Source organism: Monodelphis domestica, chromosome 1 (assembly GCF_027887165.1).
Source record: "Monodelphis domestica isolate mMonDom1 chromosome 1, mMonDom1.pri, whole genome shotgun sequence".
Taxonomy (NCBI): domain Eukaryota; kingdom Metazoa; phylum Chordata; class Mammalia; order Didelphimorphia; family Didelphidae; genus Monodelphis; species Monodelphis domestica.
This window is the reverse complement of record NC_077227.1, coordinates 295,023,073-295,045,038: the sequence shown is the minus strand read 5'-3', so window position 1 is coordinate 295,045,038 and position 21,966 is coordinate 295,023,073. Positions and strand designations below refer to the sequence as shown.

Genomic DNA, 21,966 nt, shown 5'->3' with positions numbered 1-21,966 from the left:
GAATCATCAAAACATAATTTAAAAAGAGGGGAAAAGAAAAACAAAACAAAACAACAAAAAATCCAACTTTTTTTTAAAGAGTCTCGATTAGTTAAAATGATATGTATCCCTATAAGAAAAGAGTTCATTGATAACTCTTGAAAACCAAGATGAAAAAGGAGACCTCACCTCTAATGAAGAGGAAATTAAGGCAATCATTAAAAAATTACTATGCCCAATTATATGGCAACAAATATGGCAATCTAGGTGATATGGACAAATACTTACAAAAATATAAATTGCCTAGACTAAAAGAGGAAGAAATAAATTACCTAAACAACCCCATATCAGAAAAAGAAATTGAACAAGCCATCAAAGAACTCCCTAAGAAAAAATCCCCAGGTCCAGATGGATTCACAAATGAATTCTATCAAACATTCAAAGAACAACTAATCCCAATATTAAACAAACTATTTGACAGAATAAGCAACAAAGGAGTTCTACCAAATTCATTTTACGACACAAATGTGGTACTGATCCCAAAGCCAGGCAGGTCAAAAACAGAGAAGGAAAACTATAGACCAATCTCCCTAACGAATATAGATGCAAAAATCTTTAATAGGATACTAGCAAAAAGACTCCAGCAAGTCATCACAAAGGTCATCCACTATGACCAGGTAGGATTCATACCAGAAATGCAGCAATGGTTCAATATTAGGAAAACCATCTGCATAATTGACCATATTAACAAGCAAACTGACAAAAATCACATGATTATCTCTAGATACAGAAAAAGCCTTTGACAAAATACAACACTCATTCCTATTGAAAACACCAGAAAGTATAGGAATAGAAGGGCCTTTTCTAAAAATAATAAACAGTATATTTCTAAAACCATCAGTCAACATCATCTGCAATTGGGATAAACTTTTAGAAGCCTTCCCAATAAGACAAGGAGGGAAACAAGGATGCCCATTATCACCTCTATTATTTAACATTGTACTAGAAACACTAGCTGTAGCAATTAGAGAAGAAAAAGAAATTGAAGGTATTAAAATTGGCAATGAGGAGACTCACTCTTAGTGGATGATATGATGGTCTACTTAAAGAATCCTAGAGAATCAACCAAAAAGCTAATTGAAATAATCAACAACTTTAGCAAAGTTGCAAGATACAAAATGAACCCACATAAGTCATCAGCATTTCTATATATCTCCAACCCATTTCAGCAGCAAGAATTAGAAAGGGAAATTCCATTTAAAATCACCCTAGGCAATATGAAATACTTAGGAATTTATCTGCCAAGACAAACAGGTACTACATGAACACAACTACAAAACACTCTCCACACAATTAAAACTAGATCTAAACAATTGGAAAAACATCGACTGCTCATGGGTAGGACGAGCTAGCCTAATAAAAATGACAATCCTACCCAAATTAATCTATTTATTTAGAGCCATACCTATCAAACTACCAAAAAACCTTTTTTACTGAATTAGAAAAAACCATAACAAAGTTAATTTGGAAGAACAAAAAAGATCAAGGATATCAAAGGTAATCATGAAAGAAATGCGAAGGATGGAGGCCTTGCATTCCCAGATCTCAAACTATACTGTAAAGCAGTGGTCATCAAAACAATTTGGTATAGGCTAAGGGATAGAAAGGAGGATCAGTGGAATAGACTTGGGGAAAATGACCTCAGCAAGACAGTCTATGATAAAAAAAAATCCCAGTTTTTCAAACCAAAACCCACTATTTGATAAAAACTGCTGGGAAAATTGGAAGACAGTATGGGAGAGATTAGGTTTGGATCAACATCTCACACCTTAAACAAAGATAAACTCAGAATGGGTGAATGTCTTGAATATAAAGAAGGAAACTATAAGTAAATTAGGTGAACACAGAATAGTATACATGTCAGATCTTTGGGAAGGGAAATATTTTAAAACTAAGCAGGACTTAGAAAGAGTCACAAATGTAAAATAAATAATTTTGACTACATCAAATTAAAAAGCTTTTGTACAAACAAAACCAATGTAACTAAAATCAGAAGGGAAGCAATAAATTGGGAAACAATCTTCATAACAAAAACCTCTTACAAAGGTCTAATTACTGAACTTTATACAGAGCTAAACCAATTGTACAAAAAATCAAGCCATTCTCCAATTGATAAATAGGCAAAGGACACGAATAGGCAATTTTCAATTAAAGAAATCAAAACTATTAACACGTATTTGAAAAAGTGTTCTAAATCTCTGATAATCAGAGAGATGTAAATCAAAAGAACTCTGAGGTATCACCTAACACCTAGTAGATTGGCTAACATGACAGCAACGGAAAGTAAGAATACTGGAGGGGATGTGGCAAAGTAGGGACATTAATACATTGCTGGTGGAGTTGTGAATTGATCAAACCATTCTGGAGGGCAATTTGGAACTATGCCCAAAGGGCGATAAAAGACTGTCTGCCCTTTGATCCAGCCATAGCACTTGCTGGGTTTGTACCCCAAAGAGATAATAAGTAAAAAGACTTGTAGAAGAATATTCATAGCTGTGCTCTTTGTGGTGAACAAAAACTGGAAAATGAGGGGATGCCATTCAATTGGGAAATGGCTTGACAAATTGTGGTATACGTTGGCAATGGAATAATATTGTGCTCAAAGGAACAATAAAGTGGAGGAATTCCATGTGAACTGGAACAACCTCCAGGATTTGATGCAGAGCAAAAGGAGCAGAACCAGGAAAACATTGTTCACAGAAACTTGAAACACTGATAGAATTGAATATAATGGACTTCTCCATTAGTGGCAGTGCAGTGATCCTGAACAACTTGGAGGGATACATGAGAAAAAACACTATTCACATTCAGAGGAAAAACAGTGGGAGTAGAAACACTGAAGAAAACCAACTGCTTGAATACATGGGTCGAGGGGCTATGACTGGGGATGTAGACTCTAAATAAATATCCTAATGCAAACACCAACAACATGAAATAGATTCTGATCAAGGACACATTGTAATGCCCAGTGCAATTGCACATCAGCTACGGGAAGGGTGGGAGAAGGGAAGGGAGCGAAATAATAGGATTCTTGTAACCAAGGAATAATGTTCTAAATTGACTAAATAAATTAATTTCCATTTTTAAAAAACTGTCAAATATTTAATTGGATATATTTTGCTTAAAATGAATAAAAATAATTACTTTCTGTCTGGGAAAGTACTACAAACCTTGTAAATGAAGTCCTTTGGGGTCCTGCCAGATTTTCAGTCCCCTGAATCATCAGCCTTGGAAAAATCATAAATCCTATCAACTCTTTGTGAGAAATTGCTGAAAGAATGTTGTGAAGTTCTAAAATAAGTGGTTAATGAGAAACTAGAATTTCACACAACTGAAATAGGAGCTTACAAACTGTTTTTATAAAAAGTAACATTTATCTACTATATTGTTTGACCATTGTTTTTGAAAACTATGAAAGCACACCTGGAATAGCTTGTATTGAAGTTACAACTTTAGGCCAACTTAATACTGAAAGATCCCAAATTTAAATATTTTGTTTTTGCTTTAGAGTTCCTATATAAAGTGCCTATAAAGAGAATTCAAATTTAGTGGACAGCTGTTTATCAGAGTTTTGACCAAACTATCATGTATTTGCTATGTGTATAATCATAGAATGTTACTATTATTATTATTAATTTCTAATGATTGATTTTTGTTACAAGTTGTATTTAAAATAGAAAGGATGAATTGTGATTAAATCACACTTTACTGGAAATGACATTTATTGCTCAAAGGGAGTGTAATCTGAGAATTTCTTCAGGTGGACATTTGTGCTTATGAAAATGGAGAAGACAACCTTGCAAATGTGACAATAGGGTACTCTTGACTCATTTTCCCTATTGTGTTATTTCTTTTCTGAATAAGGAATTTTCCTACCTTAACTGAATCTGGCTATGTACCCTTTGAATAATGTAGAGCTTGGCTGTATGACTGACTTGTTATTCCAAAACTGACTTATTATTCCAAAATAAAAGTTAACTGAATCTTATGTGGAATAAAAAAGAACAAAGGAAGCTTTATCCTTTAAACTTATGTCAGATCAGTCTGTGTCCTTGAAAAGATGGTATTGATATTATAACTATATCCTTCTTTCCCTTCTTGGTGAATTTCTCTGATATGGAAAAGTGAACTATAAAAATTTTATATACATTTAATCTTGTTGCTGCAATATTCAACATTTCTGAGTTACTGTAGTAAGATGCAAGTATAAAGATCTCACCATTTTTATTTTTATTATTTTGAATCCATGGTCACTAATAATTATATGCATAAAATTATAACCTTAAATTATCTCATTCTTTCTGAATGACATGAGGATAATACACTTCTCAAAGGGAGAACAGGACAAAGATGTGATGTAGTAATGGAATAGTAAACTTCACTTTAATAGAAGCAACAAATTAGATTGTTTTCTCAAAATACAAGAGGACAGATAGATATATATTTGGCTTTCATATGTTTCTATTAAGAATGACAAAAGGGAGGAATTCCATGGGAACTGGAATGACTTCCAGGAAGTGATGCAGAGTGAAAGGAGAAGAACTGGGAGAACAATGTACACAGAGACTAATACACTGTGGTACAATCAAATGTAATGAACTTCTCCATTGTGAATCTTAAAACTGCTCAAACTCTACCTTGGAACATTTGGTTAAGGCTATTCCCCATTTTAAACAATGATGGTTCTTGGTCAGGAATGTATGTGAGAACTTTACATTACTCCACCCATACTTAGGCATACTTTAGGGGAAGATAAAGTTATAAAACTCCTTACTGAACAATGAAAAGGTACTTAACTCATACTTATAGTGAGGCAAAAGCCCTTAAGCTAGGTCTGTTTTTAGATCGAACACAAAAGGGTGCTAAGTACCTATGAAGGTCAAATTAATCACTAAAAGTTCAGGCAACTTACAAGGGACAACCTTAGCAAAGAGGTGTGAACTACTCAGAAGTTTTAGTCTAACCAGAGAAGGGGATAACAAGATGTGAATTAAGAATGGTCAGTCCTTTGGAAAACGTCTACTGTGATTGGTAGATGTGAAAATTTAGGGGAGGTGACATAGGAGAAAATTCTCTTTAAAAGGAGGTCAGAGGCCTCTGGATTTAGTTCAGCTTAGGAAGCTGAATTGGCTCTCTCGGTGGCTGAAATTAGTTGAGCTCAGGAGCTGAACTGGAGGGTCTCTCTGAATACTAGAGTTTTCCTTGGAAAGATCTTGTGGTGAGTGATTAAAGACTGACTTAGTTTCTCTCTTAAAGAGAAAGGAGTCTTTTCCTATTTCCTCTTACTCTGTCTCTTTCCCTTTCTTTAACTCCTTCATTTATATTAATTAAAATCTCCATAAAAACCAGCTGACTTGGGTATTTCATATTTGGGAATTTTTCCATGGCAACCACTTATTTTTGATATAAAATCAAGACACTAAAAATTATCTTTACATGTGGTTGAGGCAGAGCCGTAATGGCTGCTTGGGCTGCATAGTCAAGGTCATGGGTTGAACTGTGTATGACTTGCCCAGCTGTGTGTTCAAGATTGGAATAGTCAGCAGAGGGAGGTTTGATAACGACTGTGAGAAACTGTGAGAAACTTGTTTTTCTGCCCTTTTTGGAATCCTCTCGGTTCCTCCTGGTGCCTGGCAGGTAACGTCATGAATTCCTATGAAGTTGCCCAATTATTGGTTCCTGCTGTTGCTGGGCGGTAACGTCATATCTTCCTGTGGTTTTTAACCTATATATGCTTTGTCTGAATCCAATAAACTTTGTCGCTATGCATTTCATATAGTGTCCATTCGTTACTCTTCATTTTCGTTACCCCAAGTAAGGTCACACAGGGCTGGCCGACCCTGGAGATGAGCCTTACGAAATGGTGCCCGAACAGGGACATATGCTGTCGTAACCCCAATTCCTTTGCTGGTCATAGGATGACGAAGAGTTAACGGCTTCTGCCCCGAGACTGCAGCTCAGATGGGCAGAAGAATAGAACAGAGAGAGTGGGGTATTTGTGGGCCTCCTCTGTTCCTCAACTTTGTCTCTCTCTCTTTCTTTCGCTTTTTAGTTTATCTTTTAGCAGTAATGGGTAATTCAATTCCTGTCTTTTTAAAGGACAAAGATTGGCAAGCTCAGCACTGTATACATGCTGCCTTAACGGCACATGGAGCTAAAGTACAGAAAAAGGTGCTAAAGAAATTCGTGTTTTTGCAGTCATTTATAATGTAATCTTAGTTCAAGGCTGCATGAACAGTTCCAAGATCTCCTAGGAATGGGTTAACTCCCCTGTTAACACTCTGGGGAGGATTGGGGAGGATAGGTTGTGTCTCTGGAGAAGAGCTTTAAATCTGGTGTTCCGCTTACTATAAACGTTCATTATCCCTCTTTGATAATGTTCCAATCTTTCTTTCTTGCGACTTCTCAGACAGCTCTAAGCTGTACCCTGATAGTTCTAAACTGTCCCCTATTAGGGACCCCCTTCCCCCAGTTCTTTTATTGGAACCTTCCTTTTGGTTCTCTTTGGAGAACCCCCGACGCTGTGTGCTGGTCATGCAAAGTTTTGATGCTACGGAAATACCCTCGGTGGTTAGTATATGAGATACTCTAAGGGTGAGAGGGAAATTATAATTTTTCTTTAGAATGGATCCTAAAACACTGATTTTTTTTTCAAAGCATGCTTGTCACAAGGTTGTGTGTTTCTGTTTATCATTGTCTTTGTCAAAGTCTCGTCTCTATGTATTTTTAAATTGGACACTCACAAAAAGAAAGAAAATAAAATGGGATAGTTGCAAGATTGAACTTGCCTGTCAAAAATCCTCAGCAGAGGACAAAAGCAAATACCTGTTCAATGATTTTTTCCTCTTTCTTCCTTTGGATGGGCCCCCAAAGTTGCAAAAAAGAGAAAAATTCAGAGCAGAAAAAGGGAGGTTTTTACTCCACAATTAGAGGCTATTTTTCATTTAAGATTAATGGTTTGATGTATGCAATTTGGGAGGATTCTTAATGATTTTGATATGATACAAATATAATTTCATGTATTATAGTAACTATTTGTCATGTTAATAATGTTAACCACATTTTATTGAGCACAACAAAACTCATGGTTAGAAGTTTATTTTGTTAAATCTTGCTATGCATAATAGTTTCAGTGAATTTGAGAATTGTCTAAATGTGGCTGATAGCCAGACTGATACAGAGAGGGAATATTTTATTTTATAAGGACAAAAATTGCACTGGCTACTTTATAAATGTAAAAGTCATTCAGAAAAGGTTGTTATGTTTTTGAGAAGAACTTATTCTAGAAATTAAATTCGGGATTTTTTCAAATCAGATTTATTTTCATGCATGTGCTGTCAGGAGTAGTAACAAGAAATCATATGACACACAAGAAGTTTAAGTGATTAATCTGTTCATGGGATTTAATAATATTAGTACTAAGAATTTGGTATTTTGCAAGAGAAAATTTCTAAACGTTGTTGTCTTTGACTAAGGTTATATGAATTGCTTTTAAAAATGTGTACAATGTATAGGAAGGAATTTAAGGGTATGTGATATGCAAACTGCAGCCTTGAAATCAAAAAGGGCTTGTCATAAGGATTAAATGCAATTCAGGATAGTACCTTTCCTCTACTTACAATAATGGCAAAGAGGAGAAGCCAGAAGAAATAAGAGTAATGGATAGAGATACTAGTTGATACTGTGAATTCTAGTGTAAAATATATACAACAAATTATAAATTGGAATTTAATCAGGTATGTAGCAATATTTTGAGCTAATAGAAAACTAAACTATAGGTTTTATTCTACTTTAGACAGAAATTTGAGAGGAGTGCACGTAAATTCTTTGTACTTCAGTTTGGTTAAACAATGAAACATCGCTAAAGGACTTAATCAAAGTTATTTGGGAGTTGTGGAATTCAAACTAAAATCCACTGAGAGTAAATTATTATGAAAGAGGTTTGAGAAATTCAATATTTTAAATTATAGTAAGCTTACTTGTTAAAGAAGGATGGGACAAGGCTTTTAGGTAATAAATCTAAACTGAGCCAAGCAGCCTTGGGATAAACTTTCTCAGAAGCTATTAACCCCTTGCACACAGGAAGGAGAAAGAAGTGCTTATAATTATTCTACTCTGATACTTATGAACTGAAATAGGGACCTCAAAGAGTTAACAGCCACTGTGTGATATAACTTAAGATGAGTATATTTTAATTGTAGAAATGGAGGTTTTAAGACGCTCAAACAAACAAACTTTGCCAGCCCTGTCTGACCAAGTAGCTTGTTTGAAGCTGTGGAATTTTAATGCAAACATTTCATGTCCAGAATGATAAGATTATTCAGCCAACAATATGTAGCTTCAGCCCTTCATTCTGTAAGACTACACTTTCCTGCTCTGTACATGGTCCATTACATGGATTATATTCTTATTGCAGCTGAAGATGAATCCCAAATAAGCAAGTGCTATAGTTAATTGGAAAATACCTTGCAAAAATACTATTTAGTCATAGCTCAAGAAAAGATTCAAAAAACAAGTCCCGTACTCTATTCAGGGGCTCAGTTATATGTAACATCTGTTATGCCTCAAAAATATAATTAAGAAAGGACTGCCTTAATACTTTAAATGATAATCAGAAATTGTTAGGTAATATCAATTGGGTTAGGCAATATTCATTTCTTACTACAACTGATTATTCAAAATACTGGAAGGGAGTTCTGATTTGAATTTCCCTGGAACTTTGACACCTGAGGCCTCTCTTGCCTTAGAGATAGTAGAAGACAACTTGAATCAGGCTTCACTCAACCACTATCAGCCTCAATTAGCCATGGAAGTGATTATTTTTGCAACTTTAATGTTATCAACAGGTGCCTTAACTGAGAAACAAAGAGTCATTGAATGGTTAAATCTAAAAAGCAAAATTGGAAAGGCTTAACAAAGTTATAATTATCTTATGGTTCAATTAATATGGAAAGGCATAAAACATGTGATCTCAGATTTAGGATAGTATCCTCATGATATCCGGGTACCCATTGCTAAAGATATAATACAAAAATATTTACAAAGTCATGATGAATGATCTTTACTATTAGTGTACCTTATTGCTATTACCACCTACACTCCACAAGGCTTATTTTCTTTTTTGTCACAACATCCTATTGTTTTTCCTCATATTCTAAGAGATTGTCCGGTATCAGGATCTAATGTTTTTGTTGATGCAAATGCTAATTACAAGGCAGGAATATACAAGGAAAGTAGCTCACCTGTCATTTTTACCCTCCCTAAAACAGATGATGGACCTGCTTATACTTCCAAACAAGTTTTTCTTTTTTACCAACAAGGATAAACTATTGTGGAGCACAGTAATCAGATCTTAAAAAACATTTCTTTTAAAACAAAAAGGGGGAGACAGTGCCCCACATCGATGATTGGCAATAGCTGTATATATTATAAATAACTTGATCTTTACTGCCAATAATATATCCAGAGCTGAAAAATTTTTCTCTACATTTTCTTATGAACGAAATTCAGGTACCACTCCTGTGCTCCCTGACCCAGAACAAAAATGTAGCATGTGGAAAGATGATAATCAAACTTGGCAAGTACCACCCAGTGGTCCTGCAAGGCCGAGGTTTTGTTTGTGTCTTCACAGGTAATGACAGAGTATGGCTCCCTCTCCGCTGAGTTCGAGAAATTGACCATAAAGAGAAGGACAAGGAGAGGGCGCAAGAAGACTTGACAACGTCTCCATAAGATACTGACTCTTTTGCTTCTATTCCAGAATTTAAGTACAACTATTGGAATAAAGAGATGGGTTTTTTGGGAACAACCACCTTGGGCCCACCAGCATGGGACACGCTTTACCGGAAGTCATCTTATATACAAAAACTAACTGTTATTCCTGGCATTTACCATTTTGAGAGACAAGCTAAAGACAACAATCAGGCCAACAATTTGTTTGTGTCTTTCAATTGGAACTGGACTAGTTGAAGCACCCTCAGTGTGCCTTGCAAGAGACCATCCTGCATGCCTTCCCCTCAGATCTCTGCAGGTGCATTATTATGGTCATCCTGACCTGTCAGACTCTTTATGGATAGGAACTTATCGTGTAGACAAAGGGGTAAAATATGAAGGTTACGGCCAACTGCAATATCTAGGTTGGCTAGGGGAATCTTGTGATTGTATTTGGGGATAAGAAAGACCTATTTGTCTATATGTGATGGGACATGAACAAAGAGACACTGTTAATATGTTTCCACCCTTGCTGTCATGTAGAGCTAAAAGGGCATCATGTATTCATTGGAAAAATATGATTTGGGTGTATTGGTATAATGACACAAGGTATATTGGAAAGAAACTGGATTCTTAGAAATTTCATGATTGTTTTATAGGAGGATACAGCTTGCCTTTGTGGGTGATGGCCCCCAGAACTAATTGGGAACATTCTGCTAATTTCACACAGATTTTGACTGATTATGGAAAGATAGCCCTGGCATTGGATAAAGTAAATATGTCTCATTATATTAATGTTACTTATAATGGAAAAACCAGTAAATAGAAGTGTTACATTAGACACTCAAGCTAGACACTCAGGGGGATGATATCACTCACCGGCAGATAGAGCAATGGAAAAATCATCTCAATTAATCAGCCCTAGAAAAAGAAGATGTATTTCTTGCATAGTTTTAGGTATTGTAGCCCTGATAGCCATCATTACTGCTACAACTGTCAGTAGTGTTTCTTTAGCACAAAGTGTAGCTAAAATACGGACCCTGGAACATGATGCAGAATACTTACACGGGCTTGCGCAGAATGTAACCAAGGCTTTGCACGTACAGCAAGATATTAATATAACAGTTTTTTATGCTTTACAACAAATATCTAAAGATGTATTGTTATTAACTAATCAAGTAGAAATTGTAGCTATTAAGGGTAAATTACGGTGTGACTATCGTTATTCAGCTTTTTGTCTTCTTCCTGTTAAAGTTAACATGTATGATGCATTTGAAAAAATTAGAAATGATCTACAAGGTCTTTGGCTAAAAGGCAATATCTCAGAAAACATCCAACAATTGAACTGTATTATTGAAGAAATGTTCCTTAGCTGAGGATCTTTATCCTGAACATATTGCTGATTCTATATACAATTGGATTAAATCAGGCCAAAGCTGGCTGTCTCCTTTAGCTCAAATGAGTATAACCATATTGACTTTCATACTGTTTATAGTTATCTTACTGGTCCTTCTTCCCTGTCTATTCCAGATCCTTGTGTCCAGCTTGGGTAGGATTGGACAAGTTCTGACCCAACACCGGGTACTGTTGCAAAACAAAAAGGGGGAATTGTAGTCGAGGCAGAGCCATAATGGCTGAAGCCCTCCTGTTCTCCCTGCTTGGGCTACGTAGTCAAGGTCTTGGGTTGAACTGTGTATGACCTGCCCAGCTGCGTGTTCAAGGTTGGAATAGTCAGCAGAGGGAGGTTTGATAACGACTGTGAGAAACTGTGAGAAACTTGTTTTTCTGCCCTTTTTTGGAATCCTCTCGGTTCCTCCTGGTGCCTGGCAGGTAACGTCATGAATTCCTATGAAGTTGCCCAATTATTGGTTCCTGCTGTTGCTGGGTGGTAACGTCATATCTTCCTGTGGTTTTTAACCTATATATGCTTTGTCTGAATCCAATTAACTTTGTTGCTATGCATTTCATATAGTGTCCATTCGTTACTCTTCATTTTCGTTACCCCAAGTAAGGTCACACAGGGCTGGCCGACCCTGGAGATGAGCCTTACATTTACAGTTTGGGCAATTCACAGTCTTGAAACCCACATTTTCGTGGTCACAGTTTATGGCAACCACTCTTTTATCTGTAACACCATTAGTGGCAATGCAGTGATCCTGAACAACTTGGAGGAATCTATGAGAAAGAACACTATCCACATTCAGAGGAAAAACTGTGGGAGTAAAATCACCGAAGAAAAACAACTGCTTGATTACATGGGTCGAGGGGATATGGTTGGGGATGGAGACTCTAAATGAACATCCTAGTGCAAACAACAACAACATGGAAATGGGTTCTGATCAAGGACACATGTAATACCCAGTGGAATTGTGCATCTGCTACGGGAAGGGTGGGAGAAGGGGAGGAAGGGAAAGAATATGATTCTTGTAACCAAGGAATAATGCTGTAAATGGACTAAATGAAATTAAAATAAAAAAAAGAATGACAAAAGGACAGGTATCAGGCTAACACCATAAGGTTTGAACTGGTTTTTACCACATAAACTAGTTACCAAAAAAACAACTTTAAGAGGAATACTCCTCCACAACTGCCTTGGGAATGAAGCCTAATTCAAAATTTTAAGGGAAAATGTTTCCAAGGATCAAATGGCTACATTAAACAGTTAATACTCAAAATGAAATAAGATCTAATTAAGTGCAGTTTTGTCTATAACCTAACTTAGTTTACTTATAGTATAACTAGATATATTTCCTTAGAGGATGAAGGATGAATGATATTATGATTCTGTCTAAATAAGTGTGTTCAACTTTTTTTTTACATTGAAGGAAGCATGGAATTGTGAATTTGTCTTTTTAAAACTTTCTGTGATACTTGAGGCCTTAAGTGTTCTTTCAATGATTAGAAACCTTCACATATTATACAGTACACTAGTTTCCTGGTGTCTTCTGACTTATAGTCCCTGATGCTTATTAAGCTTGATCCTTCTGATAGTGAAATGTTAAGGAAAATGTACCACCAATATGGTCCTTAAAATTACTTAAAGGAATTCAATTAAGATCTAAATAAAATGAATAGCAAAAAGGCTGCTCTAAGGATGAGTTATTTTTAAAAAATTTCTTTGAAACCTTAGCCTAAGACTCTGGTTCTGTCATTGTATTTCTTCTAGTGTAGAATTGTTGAATTTTAAAGCCTAAAAGGGAGACAATTGTGGGAAAACTTTGCCCTGCATGACCATAAGGTCTGACTTATAGCTTAGAGATCAGATTTGTTTCATGCTTAATTCAGAAGTCTTATCTAGAAACTGCCTCCAAGTCAGGGAATAAGCAACAGTATTTTCCTTGTTCTTCTGTTTTAATTCTACATTTTGTAAACTTTCAGAAACTTGGGGGGTTCTGGCCATCTTTTTTTTAATCTATCTCTTCCCCCATGACTTAATAAATTTCTTTCTAAAATTTTTAGTTCTGTATTTGTTCTCTGTTGACAAGTACAATGTTCATTAAAAGGTATCCAGTTAAGAAGGACAAGAACAAGAAAGTTGAAAGAAACTTCTTATCTATCATACCTGGTTGTACATATATCTCAACATGAAGTCCATCAGAAATGATTTTCCTTTTCTAAATGCTCCAGCTACAGAAACAGCAACAACTTCTTTATCTCTGACAGCTTCTGACAGAAGGATACGATTAAGTGCAGTTTCATCTAATTCAAAGGAGTGATCATCTTTCATGATGAGGACCTGAACTGGCCCTGCTTTTTTCAAGGTATCCTCTTCTTCTGAGCTCCACTCATAAACTTTTTCTGTAAACCCACCTGTTAAAGAGAAAATGCAATGGGGTTCATTTGAATGTATTTATCTTCCAGAGAATATATCCCGATTTGGTAATTCCCAGCTCCATACATTGTTAAGTATTGAATGCTTCCATCTAGACAGCAGTCAACATGATCATATACATTATCTTTAGACTTGATTTCTCAATATGACCACCATCTGTTTTTTTAGCCACTCCTTTGATTAGAGCATAGAAAATTCTATTCTCAGGTTTCAATTAAACATGAAGCCAAGGCCTAAAATGAAGTTCTCTTGTCTCTGTAGAAAAAAGGCATAGAAAATCAAAGTGAAAGATTTACAAAAATGAAAGCTTATGTATTGTCTAACATTGAGGCACTCCTATCATAGTAACATTCATAAGAAAAGAAAGAGGATTAGATGGGGATTGGGGAAAGGAGAGGAGAGAAAGAAAAGGAGGTGTTGATGAGAAAAGAAAAGGACACACAATAAATTCCCATTTCCAGAAGCTTTTTAGCCCCTAGTCACTTCCCTGAAGTCACTTCCCTTTGGTTCCTGAAGGTTCTATTTTCCTTCTTTTGGCAAATGAACCCAAAGAATGTCCTGGAGGAAAAACAGATTACTTCCCTTTAACTGTTCACTTTCTGACTACATCCACTAGAATTTGCCCCAACCAAGAGACCCAAATACTTCCATAATGGCTAACAATAGATCAGGATTTCCTAGAAAAACCTTGTGCCCTCTTTGACCTTGGAAAGCCTTCTTTAAAACTTCCTGGAAATGAATTTATTTAAAAGAGGTCACTTCATAATAGTTCTGAGAGAGGAACACATCCAGAAGAAAGTATGTAAAAGAGATTTTTCAAAACAGAGTTACAGGAAATGAACCAACTCAAATAAAGTAGGCATCAGGGTTATTTACATAAATCTAAAATGGGAGAAATGAGAACAGTGACATCCCTAGAGTATAGCATTGAATGAGTCAAGGAATTTTAGGTCCTGTTATTGGTGATCAGTAGTGAGGGGAACCAGGAACTCATAAAAGCAGCTGGTCAGTGTAAAGAAAGTTGAATCTACCAGTTGGTGCTAAAAATGGATGATAAAATGAGAATCAACATACCAAACAATTCCACTGGAAAACTGTCACTGGAAAAATCACACTCTTAATGTATTAAAGGTATTCAGAACCCTAAGTTGTTATTGCTACTATTTCCTGGTAGAGAGCACAGTGGGAAGGAAAAAGGTACTATAGGAGGTCTAATGAATATCTTCATGGAATTTAGCAGTTAGTTACAGCTTCTTTATATGGCTGACACAAGGAAGAACTGATATCTACTTTTTCATTCCTACAAATTTTTATGAGAATAATTTTTACACACACCTAAAGGCATTGTTTGCACCCATGAGAAACGAATATGTAACCTTTCACAAATGATAGTCTACAGGTGACTGTATCTTTGCAATCACAGAATGATTCAAAAGGTACAGAGAGTATCTCATTATACTTTATTTTTGAATACTATAAAAATGTTAGAAAAAAATTCAGCTATAAAGGTTCTCTCCTGAGATTCCTTGATAAATTCAACAAAATTAACTTTAAGTCGTGATTCTACTAATACTAATTGAAGTATAAAATAGACATTTTTGTCTGCTTGCCAAAGGTGTTTCTACTATCACAGAGGATTTCTCATCTAGAGTTCAAACAGAAAAGGGATTCTATATCAGTGATGGGTTCTTCCAGATTCTCCTGTTTGTGGATAAGACAATTCTGATTATACCAAGTTCCAGAACACTGCATTCTTAATTGATATCCAAAGTTTCTTTGTTTCTTATTTATTCTTTTTTTCAATTACATGTAGAAAAACTTTTAAAATAATAGTTTTCTGTCCTTTTGCAATCCAAATTCTCTCCCCCTCCCACTTCTCTTTTCCCAGACAGTAAACAATCTGACATAGGTTATTCCAGTGTTGTCATGCAATACAAATTTCTATATTTCTAATGTTATGAAAAAGACCTATTACCCAGGCAAGAAAAAACTTATGAAGAAAATAAGATGAGAAATGATATGGTTTGATCTGCATTCATACTCTGACAGTTCCTTTTATGGCACTAGCTAGCATTTTTCATCATGAGTTCTTTGGGGTTGTCTTGGATCCTTGCATTGCTGATAATAGTTTCATCCCTTACACTTGTATATTCATAATTTCTTAAAAAAAACCCCTCCAAAACACTATCCATATGAAAAAATCCAGGTTTATAAAAAAATACCTCTTGATTACCTGATAAAGAATACCTGTATGGTATATAATTGATAAACAGTCTATTGAGCAAATTCATTAATATATATGTATTGGACAGACACTTGGATGGATATTGAGCTAATCCCAGAATTACATAGGAGGAAGACAATTAAATTGTACTGGATTACACTAGGAAATTATACAGGATTCCTAATGATATCAACCTTTTTCTTAAAACAAAATCTCATCTTTTTAACACATATTGCTGCACATATAATACCACAATCTCCAAGAAATTACAATTATAGGTTATCCAAAAGCAATGAACATGTGATATGCAAGGTGGATGGAAATAGGCTACAAAAAACAATGCCAATGATTGAAGTGAAGATATAGAAGACTTCTTTGCTATTTTATTCTAGTTAAGGAAATTATCTTGCTATTTTGTTTTTTAAGTCAAGTCCAGAATAAAAAATAAAATAATTATTTAAAAAAGAAAACTGTGACCTGAAAAAGAACAGGATTGTGCATATTTATTATGAGAGATTTGTTTCTTATAGTTAAATTGGGATTGAGTGAGAGATATTCAGTGTCTAAACAAATAAAAAGATGAATAAAATAAATAAAGTTTCTAAAGATCTGTCAGAAGAGGATAGGTTTCAGGCAAATCTCAGTTCAGTGGGGCTCAGGCCAAAGAAAAATTTTCTAGGAAGCGCCTTAAAAGCAAGCAGTGGAGTGGGATAGAAAGGCTGCAGCAGTAGATCCACTAGGTTTGTGTCCCCAAGAAATTTAAAAAAAGAAAAGAAAAAAAGACCTAGGTGTACAAAAATATTTATAGCAACTCTTTTTTTGTGTGATGGCAAAGAATTAGAAATTGAGTGGATACCTATTAGTTAAGGAATATCAGACCAACTTATGGTATATAATTGTAATAGAACACTTATGTTGTAAGAAATGTTGAGCAGGATGATTTCATAAAAATCTGGGAAGAATTATAATAGAATGAAGAATTAGGTGGGCAGAACCAGTAGAACTTCATCCACAATAACAGCTGTATTTGTAGTGATAAAATCAACTACCACTGACTTGGCTATTCTGACAAATGCAATGATTCAAGGCAGTTTTGAAGAATTTACTATATGATGAAAGCCGATTGTTTTTTCACTTCTCTTTTTTTTTCCAGTATGGCTAATATGGAAATATGTTTTGCATAATTTCACATGTATAACTGATAATCATGTTTTTTCCTTTATAAGTGGGAAAAGGGCAGGGAAAGAAAGAAAATTCAGAACTAAAAAAAAAAAATTAAGTCCTTACTTTCTATCTTCAAATCAATACTATGTATTAGTTCCAAGGCAGAAGTAAGGGGTAGGCAATGGAGATTAAGGGACCTGCCCAGGGCCACACAGTTAGGAAGTGTGGAAATCCAAATTTGAACCTAGGACCTTCTGTCTCTAAGCCTTAATCCACTGAGTTGCCTTCAGAACTCAAATTTTTAAAAAAATAAATGTTAAAAATAATTTTATAATAAATTCATTTATAAAAGAAATTCTGCAAGGATTTTAAAAAAAGGTATTAGGAATAAAGGCTATGGAACAGAAAACTGAGAAATGAATCAATAACCTAACAGAAACTGGTAGAAAATTTTACTTTAAGAATAAACTCCTTAAAAATCACAATGGATCAACTGGAAATTAATGACTCTAAGAGACAACAATCATTTTTTTAAATAAAGATAAAAAATGAAAAATTTTCATATTTCTTAAAAATTGATCTGGAAAACAAATTAAGAAGAAATAACTTAAGGATCATAGGATTGCCTGAAATCCATGATCAAAAAAGAACCTGTATATTATATTAAAAAAAAACCACTAAATAAAATTGCCCAGGAACATTAGAATAGGATAAAATAAAAATTGAAAGAATCCATTAATCACCTCCCCAAAACTCCAAAATTAAAAATCCCAAAAATGTCTTTGCCAAAATCCACACCTTCTGGATAAAAGAAAAAATACTGAAAGCAGTAAGAAAGAATTCAAATATATAGACATAGTATCACACAAGATATAGCACCTATCATTCTAAAGGTGCAGAGAACATGTAACAAAATATTTCAAAAGGCAAAAGAAAAAGTCTACAATCTATAAAAATTGAGCAAAATTCTACAAGAAAAAAATGGATCTTTAATGAAAAATAGAAAATTTTCAATTATTCCTCATGACAAAACTAGAACTGACAAGGAACTCTTAAATACAAATGCAATGATAAGGAGAAAGAAGTACAGTGGAACAATCAGAAGGGACCTTACTTATAGGGAAGAACTTTTTGCTCCATTCTAATGGAGAGGAGTAGCTGTTAAGATTTTTTTTTTTCACAATCTTAGAACGGGTAGTTAACTTGAGGATATAAAAAAAAAAAAAACCAAGATTTAAGAATATCTTGTTATATTTTGGAGATGTTAGAAAAAGAGAAAAGAGAGGGAAGAGAATGTATAAAAGGAAAATGGGAGAAAAGATGAGAGAATTTGTTAAAACATATTCAAATTGCACAAGTAAAAGTATATCCAAACAAGCAAGAAGTGAAGAAAGTCCTGTGAATTTCACTTTTATTTTCTTCAGTCATTTTAGTTATGTCTAACCCTTAGTGACTCCATTTGGGGTTTTCTTGGCAAAGATACTGGGAGAGGTGTGCATTTCCTTCTCCAATTCATTTTAGAGATGACGAAACTGAGGCAAAGTTAAGTGGCTTTCTCAGGGTCACAACTAAGAAATATCTGAGGTCACATTTGAAGTCAGGAAGAGTATTCCAGACTCTAGGCCCAGCATTCTATGACTGTGCCATCTAGCTTCCTTCACTTTCATCTAAACTGTTCTGAAAAGGTCATCCCAAGGCAAAACTTATAAATACTTAAATGAAAAACTAAAATAATTATAGACTCTTAAACTATTAAAGCTGTTAAGACTATTAAAACTAGTGAGGGAACCATTTTCACCTTGTCAGTGCTAGATAAATAACCACCACCCTCACAAAAAAGGTGGGGGGGGGGAGAAGGTGATGGCTCTGAACAAAATGTTTTTAAAAGATAGGATATGCCTCTGATAATTACGGAAAATAAATACAAAAAAAAATAGATGTATATCTCAGTTGTGCATGAAAAAAAATCATATCTTATTACAGAAAAATCTCACCAAAATTGAGAAATGCAGAAATAGTATATATGTTCTTTGCTATTCACAATGCACAGAAATTATATTAAATAAAATCTATTTTTAAAATGTTAAAAACAAACTGGGGACTAAATAATATAATCCTAAAGAATTGTTGAGACAATAAGACATCATGCTTAGAAAAATAAATTGAAACTAGTTATAAGTTAACTCCTTGAGGAAAAATAACTCATAACCAGATGGGTTTAAAAGTGAATTCTATCAAACATTCAAAGAAAATTTAATTCCAATTGTCATAAAATGTTTGCAAAAATTATGAGAAGATTCTATCAAATTAAATCTGAGACAGATTTATTTCTAATGCCTAAAACAAGTAAGAGATAAAGCAGAGGAAGACAACTACAGACTAATGAATCTCAATGAAAAAACATTGAGTAACATATTAACAGTTACAGGACAACATTAAAAAGATAATAATCTAAGACTAGGTTGGATTTATCAGGAAGGAAAGATTAGTTTAAATTAGCAAAAACTATAAGCCTAATATAATACATTAATAAGAAAATAAAATTAATATGATCATAGGGAAGAATTTTGAGAAAATGCAATAGCACTTAATGTTAAAAAAATTTAAAACCATAGGAACAAATGTACTCTTTCTAAACGTGGTAAAAAAAGGAACAATATAAAACTAAAAGCTAGCATTATCTGTATTGGAGAAATACTATATGCTTATACTTTTGCAGCAAATATCCCTTGTAAGGACAAGTCTGTTTGCCTCAGTTTCTTCATCTACAAAATGAGCTGTGGAAGGAAATGGCAAACCACTTTGTCAATGGGGTCGCAGAGTCAGACACAACTAACTGACTCAGCAATAACAATCTCTTTATAAAACTTAATCACTTTTAAGTAGCTAACTGGAACTGTAGTACTAGTCAATGGCACCAAATAATGGAGAACTAAGGAGAGAAACTGACAGGTCTCAAGTTGATAGAATTAAAAAACAATACTTAAAGTAAAATGAGCCAGAACATACTCTCTACAACAAAAATTTTAAAGTATGTAAGATGTTTGGGAGTCAGCTTGCATAAACACACGAGATTTACCATAATAGTAATAGGAAAGAAATAATCATAGAAATATTATCATTGAACTCTTCCAATATAATAAAATGTCAATGCTACTTAAATTAATTTACAGATTAAGTGTCATACCAATCGAACTACTACATACCAATAAAAATTATTTCATGGAACTAGACAAAATAATAACACAATTTATCCAGGGAAACAAAACATAAAAAATTTCAGAGAAGATAATGAAATAGAAATAAAATGGCCTAGCAGTAACTGGTCTCAAATTATATAACAAAAAAAGAAAAGTGACAGATATTATTAGAGGGGCTATGAACTATTGGTGGAGTTGGGAATTATTTCAATAATTCTGGTAGATGCTTTGGAATTATGTCCAAAATAAACCTACAAACTACATAAACTAAAATCTACATAATCTTTGACTTAGTGACACAACTATACAGAGATCAAGGACAAAGGAAAAAGACTGACGCATACAAGAATATTCATGCATCACTTTTTTATTAGAAAGAATTGGAAATCAAATATATGTTCATCAATGGACAATGGCTAATCAGATGACATGTGAATGTAGTAGAATATTATTATACTGTAAGAAATGATGAATAGGATGAATTGGGTAAACATAAGAAGACTTGTGAATTATGCAGCATGAAGTAACCAGAACATGGAAAATAGTTTATATGAATTACATTTTAATAATGTGAGGGAAAATAACTGAAAAACTTTACAACATTGAACAAAGCAGTGACCAATTATGATTTCAAAAGACTGATAAAGAAACATAACTTCCACTTTTTAGTATGAACTGGATGAACTGGAAGTGCTAAAGTAGATATGCATTCTCAGACAAGGCCACTGAGTTATATTTTGCTTGACCAGACATGCAAATATATGTGTAAATATACATATATATTTTACAAGAATAGGCTACTATGGAGAGTAGGAGGAAGTCATTGTAGGGATAGAGGTACCAGAAGAATATCAATAAAACAGTTACCCCAAAGCAAAAGCATTTATTAAGACGATATAGTAAGAATAGTAAGTACAAAACAATACTCACATAAAACTCTGGTGCATACCCTCCCGCAAATATAAATAGTACCAGTGAGAAAAGGGTTCACATACCAGTATACTGGCAGTGACCATACACAAGGCTAAGATGACTCATCATTTCTACAGGGTTCTAATGTCCTTTCTCTTCTTGTGGTGTACTGTAAAAATTAAAATTAAATCTCAATAATAAAAATATTATATTTTAGGAGGTTTATTAAATGATCATTAGAAATCAAGGAATAAAGAAGATACGAAATAAAGACCACGTGGCCATGGTTGATCAGCCAGTTCAAACACCCACCTTACTACCACCAAGCTCAGGACAGGAAGTAAAGAGTTGGGGACCTTCCACGTCCCCGCCTAATATCCCCTATCTACAGGAAGTATGTAATGAAAGGAAGTCAGTGGGCTCCTGAGAAATGTAGTTCTTTTTTAGGGTAACAGATTTTCAATTATATATTCCCCCTGAGATCCATGGAAGACTGCTCTCTCCAATGGATCTTGTAAACATAACCAACTTTGAAATTACAATAATTTGGAGATAAAAGGAAAAGAGAATAAAACCAATGATTACTAGGCGCATTGACAAAAAGCCAGTTAGGGGGCAGTTAGGGGCACTTTGGCATAAGAATATACATACAAAACAAATGCATTCAACCCCACACAGTTCAAATCACCACATCCCAAAGTTCACTCTGGATCTTCTGTGTGTGGTCTGCGCAGGCATCTTAATGATACCTTCTCCAAACAGTTCACTTTCTGGATTCAGAGCGATAGAGTGTTTCTTATCCTAAAATAACTCTCAAAAAGAATTTAAACTTTGCAATTTATAATACTAATAATACACCCCCCCCTCACCCCCTGAAGAAGGTG

General features: G+C 34.4%; 1 protein-coding gene across 8 annotated transcripts in view; it reads right to left on the bottom strand.

Moving 5' to 3' along the window:
* The window catches only part of ATL1 (atlastin GTPase 1), a 102,402-nt gene that overhangs the window by 67,836 nt on the left and 12,600 nt on the right, over positions 1–21,966 (bottom strand). For all 8 annotated transcript variants that reach the window (XM_056821074.1, XM_056821077.1, XM_056821080.1 and 5 more), the window contains exon 2: positions 13,313–13,560. In XM_056821074.1, coding sequence (XP_056677052.1) covers positions 13,313–13,560 — 248 coding nt within the window. The remainder of the gene's footprint in view (positions 1–13,312; positions 13,561–21,966) is intronic.